The sequence below is a fragment of the Spermophilus citellus genome (genome assembly GCF_964194105.1).
Source record: "Spermophilus citellus genome assembly, chromosome: 11".
In the NCBI taxonomy this organism is placed as follows: domain Eukaryota; kingdom Metazoa; phylum Chordata; class Mammalia; order Rodentia; family Sciuridae; genus Spermophilus; species Spermophilus citellus.
In genome coordinates, this window is record NC_138192.1 from 81,516,023 (window position 1) to 81,528,613 (window position 12,591).

The 12,591-nt window shown below is 41.3% G+C and overlaps 1 protein-coding gene across 1 annotated transcript in view; it reads right to left on the reverse strand.

Moving 5' to 3' along the window:
* TTN (titin) overlaps positions 1 to 12,591 on the reverse strand; it is a 266,424-nt gene that overhangs the window by 19,590 nt on the left and 234,243 nt on the right. The window contains exons 295-310 of the mRNA XM_081261924.1: positions 11,838 to 12,134; positions 11,146 to 11,733; positions 10,749 to 11,051; positions 10,336 to 10,632; positions 8,540 to 8,827; positions 8,129 to 8,428; positions 7,577 to 7,879; positions 7,181 to 7,486; positions 5,302 to 7,068; positions 4,696 to 4,989; positions 3,784 to 4,071; positions 3,368 to 3,667; positions 1,205 to 3,271; positions 801 to 1,103; positions 394 to 699; positions 11 to 301 (exon numbers count right to left, since the gene is read on the reverse strand). Of these exons, the coding sequence (XP_081118050.1) occupies positions 11 to 301; positions 394 to 699; positions 801 to 1,103; positions 1,205 to 3,271; positions 3,368 to 3,667; positions 3,784 to 4,071; positions 4,696 to 4,989; positions 5,302 to 7,068; positions 7,181 to 7,486; positions 7,577 to 7,879; positions 8,129 to 8,428; positions 8,540 to 8,827; positions 10,336 to 10,632; positions 10,749 to 11,051; positions 11,146 to 11,733; positions 11,838 to 12,134 (8,298 nt within the window). The remainder of the gene's footprint in view (positions 1 to 10; positions 302 to 393; positions 700 to 800; positions 1,104 to 1,204; positions 3,272 to 3,367; positions 3,668 to 3,783; positions 4,072 to 4,695; positions 4,990 to 5,301; positions 7,069 to 7,180; positions 7,487 to 7,576; positions 7,880 to 8,128; positions 8,429 to 8,539; positions 8,828 to 10,335; positions 10,633 to 10,748; positions 11,052 to 11,145; positions 11,734 to 11,837; positions 12,135 to 12,591) is intronic.

Genomic DNA, 12,591 nt, shown 5'->3' on the forward strand with positions numbered 1-12,591 from the left:
CCATGCTTACCAAGTACTTTGACCATGACAGACACGGCCTTGGTCCCACTGGCATTCTTCACCGTTAAGGTATATTTTCCACTGTCACTCCTGTCACAGAACTTGATCACAGCAGTGGCTCGTTTGCCAGTGTACTGCATAGAGATTTTTTCACAGACATCTAATTCTTTATCTCCTTTGGTCCAGATAATTTTGGGTTCAGGTTTGCCACCAACTGCGGCGTCAAGAACAAGATCTGAACCTGCTCTGATGGTAACCAGGTCACCCTGTAATCGGGCATCCAGTTCGGCCTTGGGTGGAGCTGTCAATACGCAAAAGAGATGTGAATGAATATCTGGGTTTACTCCCACATAAATTGTGATAATTTAAAGGAGAACGTTGACTATTTCTTACCATATTCATCTCGGCAAGTGATGGGGCCTGTGGATTCTGACCCTTTGCTAATTACACCTGCTGCATTCTTGGCCAACACACGGAATTCATAAGTGTCTCCTTCACTGAGAGCAGTCACGGTGAAGAAATTGTCAGACACAATGGTATAGTTACACTTCAGCCAGCGGCCATCTCCAACCTCGCTGACTGGCTTACGCTCTATGATGTAGCCCACGACTTTGCTGCCTCCATCGTACACCGGGGCAGACCAAATCAGTGATACTGTGGATCGTGTGACATCTGTCACTTCTGGTCTGCCTGGTGCATCTAGAAGAGATGAAAAATAAGGTTAAAATTATAACCGAGTTCTCCGAGTTTACCAATAATAGCAAAAGACAAATGCAAACCCCTGATTTTTATCTACATACCGACTGGGTTTTGAGCCATGATAGGTCTTGAAGCTTCACTGGCCTTGCTAACACCAGCAGCATTGAGTGCATAGGTTCTGAACTGGTATTCCAGCCCTTCGACTAAACCAGTCACTTTATAGTTGCACTCCAAACATGGCACTTTGTTTTCCTTCACCCAAAGGATGGTGTTACGTTCTTTCTTTTCAACCCAGTAGCCAATGATTTTACTGCCACCGTCATGGTAGGGTTCTTCCCAGCGAATTGACATGGCATTGGCAGACACATAGTACACTTCAGGTCTGGTAGGAGCACTTGGTGGGACTGAATATAAACAAAGGCATCAAATGTGAATATGGTTTTACAAAATTCAGTGGAAATATTTAATAAATGAGACTTTGAAGTATGATTTTAATTTTTCTTACCAAATGGATGCTCAGCAACTATTGGTGCTGATTCTACAGGCTTGCTGACACCAAATCTGTTCTCTGAACTGACACGGAAGGAATATTCCATGTATTTTGTGAGATGAGTGACTTTAATCTGAGTGCGCTTGACACTGGAATTGATGAGCTGCCAAGCTGTTGTACCTGACTCACGCTTTTCAACTATGTAATTAGTAATTTCGGTGCCTCCATCATCTTTAGGTTCTGCCCATGACAGGACACATGATTCGGCCGACACAGATGAGACTTTAATGGGGCCAGTCACTGGACCTGGTCTTCCAATGACCACAACTGTGACAGTAAATGTTTTAACACCAGCCGTGTTTTCCAGGGTCAAGAAGTATCTGCCAGAGTCACCTCTCATGCTGTCCTTTACAGACAGGGTGGTCCTGTCTTTTGTTGTTGTGATACTCATTCGATCAGTCTCCTTAAGTCTCATTTCTTCCAGTTTCCATGTTACTTTGGGTGCAGGACGACCACTGATTGGCACATCGATGGTAAATGTGCTTCCTGCTTTGCAAGTTATGAGCTGATTGGTAATTCCAGTGAGATCTGCCGTAGGCTCAATTTGAGGCTCCTTGATGATGACAGATGAGAAGGCTTCCCTGGGTTCACTATAGCCAGCGTCATTCTTGGCCTTCACCCGGAATTCATATTCAGTGTTCTCCAACAGGTGCTCAACTGTGAAAGTCAGCTGTTTGGTGTGACCAGCTGCAACCCAGAAGTCAGAACCTTTTTGTCTCATTTCAAGAAGGTAGCCAGTGATCCGGCTGCCTCCATCATGATCAGGTTTAAGCCAAGCTAAGACTGCAGAGGATTTGCTGGTGTCGACAACATCAAGTCTCCTAGGTGGAGCAGGCTGTTCTGTGGCCACGATGGGTTCTGGCATTTCATAGGGTTCACCAATACCATACTCATTTTCTGCAGAAACACGGAAATAGTATGGAACGCCTTCTGCCAGGTCACTGACCTTGAGGATCTGGCGAGTACATTTTTCACTGATAACCTGCCAGCTGCGGCGACTTGCTTCTCGTTTCTCCACCACGTAGTGATGGATTCGGGCACCGCCATCAAGGAGAGGAGCATCCCACATGAGTGTGACAGATCCCCGGGTTACGTCCTTGAAGGCAATTGGACCAGGTGGTCCTGGAGAGTCTAGCACCTTGACAGTGAATGTGATGGACTTACTACCACTGTTGTTTTCCACAGTAAGGGTGTATTTCCCTGCATCATTTCTGTTGCAGTTTTCTATAGTGAGGGTGCTGAAGGAGTCTGTCGTGTGGATATCAGCCCGAATGCTAAGGTTAGAGTCTGGCTTGCTCCACACAGCTGTAGGAGTAGGTCTACCCTGGAAGGCAATGAAGAGGCGAATACTGGCCCCAGCTCTAACAATGTGAGTCTGCTTGAAGTTTGCATCGATGTCTAACTCTGGAGCTGTTAATCGGTCAACGGCTTTAATTGTGCCAGTCACTTCACAGCTGTCTCCTTTCCCAGCACCATTGATAGCACTAACCCGGAACTTGTATTCTTCACCTGCTTGTAGATCAGTAACTGTGTATCTTGTTTTCACGCAGGCCTCTGTGTTCACCTTGTGCCAGTCTCCTAAGTCAGCTTTGCACATTTCTATGATGTACCCAATTATTTCCAGGCCACCATCAAAGACTGGTCTGGACCATTCTAAGCTCACAGTTGTCTTTGATGTGTCTGTCACTTTGACCACGGTGGGAGCACTTGGTGGGTTCACAGGCTCTCTACATTTAATGAGTCTTGAGATAGCACTTGCAGGTCCTACTCCTGCCGCGTTTTCAGCCATGACATGGAATTCGTATTCGTTGCCTTCTGTCAGACCAGTGACTTTGTATCTCGTCTCGGAGATGGGTCGTTTGCTGATCACTTTCACCCATCTTGTGCTTTTCTTTTCTCTCCTTTCAAGGATGTAGTGTTGAATCTCATTGCCACCATCTGATTCTGGTCTTGCCCATGTCAATGTAATGCTGTTGCCTGTTACGTTGCTAGGTTCTGGAGTGCCAGGGGCATCGGGAACAGCTGCAAAAGCGGGGGAAAAACTCAAGACAGTTAGACACATTTGCTTGGGAAGTTGGTATTATGACAGAGTACCATTTAGTAAAAATGGAAACTTACTGTATTGTATTTGGGCAACCACCGGGTCAGAGTCAAGTGGCCTGCCAACACCAAACTTGTTAACTGCAGAAACACGGAATTGGTATTCGTTGCCATTTATTAATTTAATGGCAGTGTAACTATGGGCTTCACATTTATCTTCAATCAATGCCCAAGCAAGTCTGCTTGTTTCCCTTTTTTCAATGATGTAGTGGGTGACAGGAGCACAGCCATCATTGAGTGGTGCGTCCCACCACAGGGTCATCTTCTCACCAGTAATATTGGTGAATCTTATGGGCCCAACTACTTTTCCTGGTGTATCTGTAAGAAAAAGTGTTAAGAGTTAGTTTCTTTTTCCTCTTCATTAAAATACAATTAGGTATGTCCTTAATCTTAGTCCCATAAATTGTAACATTAATAAATTATTTTAAAACTACCTTGCACTTTCACTGTAATTTCTGCTTTTGTGGAGCCAGATACATTTTTGGCTTCCACTGTATATACACCACGATGGTCCCGATTAGCATCTCTAACAAAGAGGCTGGTGGATCCAAGGACGTCAGTTATTTCCATATTCATCCTCTTTTCTATTTCGACTCCATCTTTGAACCAAGTTACTCGAGGTACTGGTCTTCCTTGAACCAAAGCTTTAATTCTAAGGCTCTCTCCAGACTTAATAATGAGACCATCGAAGTACTCGGGGCCAAACTCTACTGTTGGTGGAACTATAAAAGAAATGGAGATATTGCATGTTAGCGTTGCTTTATAAAGAAATACATCAACATATTTTTCATCCTAAAGCCTGGCAAGGCAATGAATTCTGTGCTACCAGACTATTTTAAAAGTAGGACTGATAATGACATTTAGATTATGGGGTCAAATATCTTCCCATCATTATAAATGAAACCTTTACAGGTCATTTACTTCCAGATAGGGCTGCATGTTCAAACAGGTTCGTGCAAGAGGCCTTTGGCTGTACCTAAAGCAAGGTGATTACTGTGTGGTTGGTTATATGTTGTATTTTAATAACTCCAGTACAGATGGACACCTCTTCTTGGGGCTCTTTTTCAATTATTATAAGTGGCTAAAATTACAAAGCTAGATCACTTGCATGATCTTTATATGGGAATAAATGAAATAATAGACATTGTAAAAAGCACTGATTTCAGTTATGGTTTTTCTTCTCTTCATTTAAAAGGGAGGAAATATCTAATTCATCTATATAACATTCTTGGGTAATCTCTATGAAATGATGTTTCTGTTCTCCTTTTATAGACCAGGGGCCAAAACTATTTTTTTTTAAAGTGTAAAACGCTCTTAGTGACACTGAAAGTGTTGTAAATGCTTACCATTTTCATCTCTTGTCATAATAATGCCAGAAGACTGTGAGGGTGGGCTAATGGTTCCAACAGCATTTCTTGCAATTATTCTGAACTCGTACCGATCTCCAGGACTAAGCCCTGTAACTGTGTACTGACATTCACTGACATCGGTGAAGTTGCATCTAACCCAGCGATCTTCCCCTTGCCGTTTCTCAATGCTGTAGGCCACAATCTTACTGCCTCCGTCACGCAGTGGTGGGTTCCATTTAAGAGTGATGGTTTCCCGGGTGACATCAATGTAGTCAGGAGTGCCAGGTGGGTCTGAAAAATCATAAGGAAGTTAAGTGCCTCATTATATCTGTAACCAGTTCTTACTCAAGAGAAGAAAAATTACATGAATAATTTCCCCAACACATTTTACTCATTAATTTTAACTTTCTGCTTCTTAGTCTAAAAAGAACTTTAAATTACTTTATTAGACTGACTTAAAATTATTCCTCTTGCTTTACCTCACCAGTTGTCTAGTCACAAGATAGGAAGAAGGTAACACATGGAAAGAAAGCAGTGTTTGATTTTACTTGTATTAATACATTTGATTGCTTAATTAAATATATTTGAATAATAGTTACTTACCCACTGGGGAAACAGCTAAGGTAAATTTGCTTGGGTCACTTGGTGAGCTTAGGCCAGCAGAATTTTCAGCGTACACACGGAATTGGTAATCCAGGCCTTCTATTAGTCCAGTAGCTCTGTATTCTCTTCCAGATATTGGTGATGTATTCACTCTTTGCCAGAGGATGCTATTTCTTTCTTTCTTTTCCACATGGAATCCAGTAACTTCGGAACCGCCATCATAAACTGGTGCATCCCAAGTTAGTGACATGCCATCAGAAGTCACATTGTATATAACTGGCTTTCCTGGGGGCCCAGGAATCCTGAACTGGTGTTTTGCCACAATAATGCTTGAGACAAGTGGTTCGCTGACTCCATATCTGTTTTCTGCCCTAACTCTAAACTGGTATTCAGCATCTTTGACCAGATTAGGAACTTTGAAAGTGGTCCTGGCAACACTTGAACATACCATCTTCCAGTTAGTTTGTGAAGCTTCCCGCTTCTCGATGCTGTAACAAGTGATTTCTCCTCCTCCATCATCGTCAGGTACATCCCATGACATGATGACACTGTCAGCTTTAATTTCATCAAATCGAATGGGTCCTTTGGGCTTGGATGGTGGGCCGAGGGTGATGACTGTAATGGGGAAAGAATTTCTACACGCTGCATTATCAAGAATAACAGTGTATTTTCCTCCATGTTCCTTCTTGACATTCTTAATATTCAAGGTTATTTTGTTTTCAGTTTTACTGAAGCGAACATATTCACTTTCTTTCAGTGGCAAACCATCTTTTAGCCAACTGATAGATGGTTTGGGTTTTCCTTTATAAGGTAGTTCAAGGTGTACATTATGCCCAATTCTCACTGAGATTTGTGCCCCAGGGATTTCTGACAGGTCGACCTCAGGTGTGATTACAAGTTCTTTCACTGTAATTGGCCCAATAGTGACGGCATCACTCAGCCCTTTCTCATTTTTAGCAAACACCCTGAATTCCAGGACTGACTGTTCTCTAAGTTGGCCTATCTCGATTTCGCATGTCTTGCTTATGCCGGCATGGGACCATGCCTGTTCGCCTTTCCCTTTCCTTTCCACAACATAGTCTGTGATGACACTCCCACCATCAAAGTCAGGTTTGGTCCAGTTCAGGATAACAGATGTCTTTGTTGAGTCTTTCATTGAGAGATCGCGAATAGGTGCGGGTACTTCAGCAGCCTTCACTGGCTCTGTGGTTTCACAGGGTTCCCCGATTCCAATTTCATTTTCTGCAAGAACTCTGAAGAAGAATGGTGTTTTCTCTGACAAATCTGTTACCTTAAAGGTTGTACTGGAACATTTGTGCGACACAACAGACCATGTTCTCTTGGTGGCATCTTTCTTTTCAATAACGTAATTAATTATGGGAGAGCCTCCATCAATGAGCGGAGGATCCCAGAGCAAAGTGACTGTGCCTAGAGAAACATGTTTAACCTGTAGTTTCTGGCAGGCAGCTGGTGTATCGAGCACTTTAACACTCACAGTTGAAGACTTAGGTTGACCCACCCCATTTTCTATTGTCAGAACATATTTTCCTGTATCATTGCGAGTAACTTGAGGAATAGTGAGCAACGAAGACGAATCAGTATTTTGAATGTTGTATCTGGCATCACTGCCAAGATTCTTCTCATCTTTTCTCCAGGTGACAGTAGGTGGAGGTCTGCCTTTAAAGGGAATCAACACTTGGACATCCTCGCCAGCTTTAGCTATAACAGAGGTTCTTAGAGCCACATCTAGGTCGATCTCTGGTTCCTCTGTAGACACAAAACGGACAGGAACAGTGAATTTTAAAAGCAAGAAAGTGAATCTTTTCTTGGAAATACTCTAATAAAATGATAAAAACACAATCACACCAGTTGTACATACCAAGTATATCTTTAGCTTGTACAGGCTCTGTCATTTGTATAGGTTCTCCTTGTCCAGCGCAGTTTACTGCAGATACCTGGAAATAGTAATTGACTCCAGGTTGCAGGTTAGACACTACATATTCTGTGGTTCTGACCTCTCCTCTGGTAGAAACAATGGTCCATTCCTCTTCCTCTCCTTGTCTCATCTCAACAACATATCCAGTAATAGCACTGCCCCCATCATAGACAGGTTTACTCCAGCCAAGAGTGATGGATGACTTTGTTGAATCTGCAATTCTTATCTTGGCAGGTGGGCCTGGAGGATCTGGAATGACCATTCATAAAATGGTAATTACACAATCATATACAATTTATTCACACAAAAGATGCTACTGCTGCATGTAAGAACACTTACCAATAGGATCAGCAGCTTTGTAGAAGTCAGATGGTTCAGAAAATGGACCCAGTCCAGCAGCATTTACAGCACAAACTCGGTATTGATAGTCATTGTTTTCTGTGAGTCCTGTCACTTTCTGTCTGGTGTCACGGATCGTCTCCTTTTGCACTTTAAACCAAGCTAGACTCTTCTTGTCTCGTTTTTCAAGGAAATAGCCACTTATTTCACTACCACCATCTACAATTGGCCTGTTCCAGACAACAGTCATTGAATTCTTGGTAGTCTTTGTCACCTCTGGTATGCTTGGTGGCCCAGGTGTAACTATTTAGAAAGGAAAAGCAAATGAGTTTGCAGGATCAACATTACTCATAAATTCTATATTCTGATCTTTGAATCCTGTCTAAGAATATTAATTTATTATATTTTCTACCCTGTTAAAAGATATAACATTAAGATATGATGCGACACAAAAGCAAATCATTTTAAGAAAGCATTCATAGTCTAGCAGAATAGTTTATCCTTAAACTTCTCATGATTTTTGGTTTTCTAATGAAATAAATCCTATCTTACCAAATGCATTCTTAGCTACCACCGGATCAGATTCCAGTGGCTCGCCAATTCCATATTTGTTTACAGCTCGAACCCGGAAGATGTATTCATTTCCTTTGATAATTTTGGTGGTTGTGATGATGCACTCTTCCAAATTTTCAGCCACCATAGACCACACGACACGGCTTGTCTCACGCTTTTCTACAATGTAGTGAGTGATTTTTGCACCACCATCGTCAGTTGGGGGCCGCCAGAGAAGTGTTATCTTTTCAGCAGTGACAGTTTTAAATTCAATTGGTCCACCTGGAGGTCCTGGTTTGTCTGCCAATGAAAGAATAAGATGATATGTTAGTGCTTCTAAAAGTCTATTAATTTTAAATTACTACATTTTAGGCAAACAAAATATGACATTGGCCTGTATTGAATACCTACCAAGGATCTGTACTCTGATAGTGGCCGAGGCTGAGCCCATAGCATTCCTTAGTTTTAATTCGTAGCTTCCACTATTAAGGCGGTTGGCATCTTTGATGAGTATAGATGCGAGGTCAGTGGTATTTTCAACACACACCAGTGCATTGGTTTGCAATTCTTTGTCATCTTTATACCACTCAATTGTAGGCTCAGGTTTGCCAGAAATGCCTGCTCTGAGCTTCACAGATGTACCTGCTCTGTATTTGACAACTTCTGTATATTCTAAAGGTAGGTCGATTACAGGTCCACCTGAAGAATGACAAATAAGAAATATTTAATATAATATATCCTAAGGATGAAAGAAATAGCCATAACAACCTCAAAATAGGGTCACTGGCCCTTACTAAACTATATATATATGTATACACACACATGCACATGCACATACACACACTTCTAATTCTAGTCACCTATTATTTTATTTTTTAAATTTTTTTTTTATTTTTTTTATTGGTTGTTCACAACATTACAAAGCTCTTGACATATCATATTTCATACATTAGATTGAAGTGGGTTATGAACCCCCAATTTTACCCCAAATGCAGATTGCAGAATCACGTTGGTTACACATCACCTATTATTTTAAACTTTTAAATTTTATAAGCTATTCTCCTAGATGGGGAAGAAAGACTATGAAAAAGCTCTGCCCTCAATAACATTGTACTAATTGCACAGGGACTTCAGTGCCTTCTAAATGGGTTTTAAAGTCTGTTAGGTATTTCATCCCAGTGATGAGATGGGATAGCATAGGGAGAGAACATTACTGAAGAAGCAGCCTTCAGCATTTTCTTTCACTCTAGTTTTCTTTCCATGTCTTCTGACCACTTCCTATTCTTCTTTTCCTGTCTCACTTCACCGGTATCTATCCACATGTGAGTGGTTCGTTTCAGACCTTTGAATGCTCTACTCATAATATTATATATCACTGGGAATATTTTATACCAGAGTGCTTTGAACCATTGAGAAACAGAAGTAAATTTGACTTGCTTCACAATAACAGCAGTATTGATTTAGTGTCTGCAAAGCCTGGCTGATACAAAGCAGCCCTGGGATTCTCAACAGGAGGGTGGGAGTGGATACTTTGTCCAGGCAATATAGTGGCTCATTTTCCCTTTTGAAAATGGAGAAATTTTAGGGAAAGTGTCACAGGGTTCTTAACTCTCATGATATTTCAATTTTCAAACCATTGTTAGTTAGTTGAATGTACCAGTTACTTTCCATAATGGTCAAGTATATGCATATTATGAGCAGTGATGTTAGGGCTCTGAAGAATCCCACTTCATCACTAATAAGCTGCTTGACCTTGGGGAACTCGCATAAGCACTTTAAATCTCAGTTTCTTTTTTGTAAAATGGCTAATTTTAGGGTTGTTAAACTAAGAGAATTTGTGTAATTAGTCAATAAATGCTAGCTACTGCTAACACTATCATCATGAAAGTCCCTGTTTACAGTCTTCCACTTATTTAAGAGCAATATTTTGTGAGGATGTACACATGGAGTTAACTATTGGCTCTGATAATTTTAAAGGGAATAAAAGCACCAACTTATACAATGAATCACGAAAGTTGGAAAGGTCCTTAGATACTTTATATAGTCCAACTCTCTCAATTTATAGGTAAGGACATTTCCTAAGTATCCCAGCTAGTTCATAACTTCTTCCAAAAACTTAATTACAACATGCAGTAAAAAGTTATTAAAATAAGGAAATGGTATTAGGTTAGATAGCTGTTGGGGTTCAAAGTTCCAATAATGCTTACCATAGGAATCAATGCATGTAATGGGCCCTACAACTTCAGATGGATTGCTGATGGAACCAACGGCATTCCTAGCAAAGACACGGAATTCATACTGGGAATTCTGAGTCAAGCCAGAGACAGTGAATTGAGTCTCAATAACATTGGTGAAACTGGCTTTGGTCCATCTGCCATCTGGAAGGTCACGTCTCTCAACTATGTAGCCTGTAATCTTGCTTCCTCCATCAAAAGCTGGTTGTTGCCATGACAGGTTGACGGAGTTCTTTGAAATATCAGTGATACGGACATTTCTTGGAGGTTCTGTGGCAACGAGAGAAGGAAGATTAGTGGCACTTATGCCAATTTATTTTGCTTTACATAAACAAGATTTGCATTTTCAAGGTGTCAGAACTGTCCCTCTCGTGACAAATACATACCACAGGCATCAATGGCCAGGACGGGTTCAGAAGGATGGCTGGGTTTTCCAACACCTGCAGCATTTTCTGCATACACCCTGAATTCATAAATAAGTCCAGCACTGATTGTTGTGACTTTGAAGTGAGTTGTACGGATGATCATTTTGTTGGCTTTTTGCCATAAGATACTGTTTCTGTCTTTCATTTCCAAGTGATAGCCTATGACTGCGCTGCCTCCATTAGACACGGGTTCATGCCAGCCCACGGTGATGCTTTCTCGAGTAACATTAGTGACCCATGGTGTAGATGGTGGTCCAGGTGTTGCTACGAGAGAGAGAAACCCCATAGGTTAATACAGCTATTTCGCACATTTATGGTAAATGGAAACCTAGGATCTTTGAAAAGTTTGAAAACTCACTGTATGGCAGTTTGACGACCACACAAGCAGAATCTATGTGATCGCTGATGCCAAACCGGTTTTCTGCCTTGATGCGGAATTGGTATTCCTCTCCTGTGGTCAGTTTCATGACTTTGATCATGGTTCTTGCAACTGTTGTAGACACTTCTGTCCATGCTGCAGTACTTGTTTCTCTCTTGAGTACAATGTAATTGGTAACTTGACTTCCACCATCATACTTAGGTGGCTCCCATTTGAGAGTCACACTTTCTTCAGTTATGTCACTAATAACAACAGGACCAGTTGGAGGACCAGGCCTGTCCAGCACAATGATGTTAATGAAAGCTTTGGTTGTTCCACTGGAGTTGGCAGCCGTGATCTCATATTTTCCAGCATCCGCTGTAACACTGTCCTTAAGATTGATGGTCAGATTCTCAGCTGTAATTTCAGTATTAAATCTCATAGTTGCCTTCAGGGGGACACCATCTCTTGATAAGGTCACTTTGGGTAGTGGTTTTCCAGAAATTGGAATGTCCACTTTAAGGTTCGAACCAGCTCTAACATATACAGTGTGACTTGGAAAATTCTTCATATCAATTTCAGGGGGTTCTGAAAAATAAGAACATGGAAAAATGGAGGTGAAAAAAGAGTTTTTAAAAATCAGAACAATGTAAGTGATTTCAAAATTTGCTTCTACATAGAATTAGACATACCTAGTTGGTCCTTTACAAGAACAGGAAGCAGGAGTTCTCGTGGGTCACTCAGGCCAGCTTGATTTTCAGCAAAGACTCGGAAAAAGTATTCATGATTCTCCCTCAGACCAGAAACAACATGGTGGGTTGTCTTTACCACTGCACATTTAACCCAGTTTTTCTGTCCTTTTTCTAATGCTTCAACTATATAGTGTACAACTCTGCTTCCACCATCGTGTTCGGGCTTCAGCCAGGTGAGGGAAACACTATCTTTGGATACACTTGTTACTCCAAGTTTTTCAGGTGGGCTTGGTTTTTCTAAGAAAACAAAGTATTGAAAGAAAGGGAAGAATCATTAACAACATTCTTTCCCATGTGCTCTTCATGCATTGTCAAAATAGAACTTTTAAATCAAGGCCATATGCTTACTTTTGAATCTTTCTTACTTTTTATATGACCAGTTTGGCTATTGAGTCAACCAAAGCTCCCCCAAATCATGTTATTATATGTCAAAGTATTTGCTTTTAAATTGACCTAGATTAGATGATAAAATGTACCCCAAATTCATCATGGGTAGAAAAGGAGAAACAAAGTGACCAATCTTGCCATGTACAGTGACACATGCCTGTAATTGCAGCGGCTCCACAGGCCCAGGCAGGAAGATCATGAGTTCAAAGCCAGCCTCAGCAAAAGTGAGGCATTAAGGAACTCAATGACACCCTGTCTCTAAATAAAATACAAAATAGCGTTGGGGATGTGGCTCAAATGGTGGAGT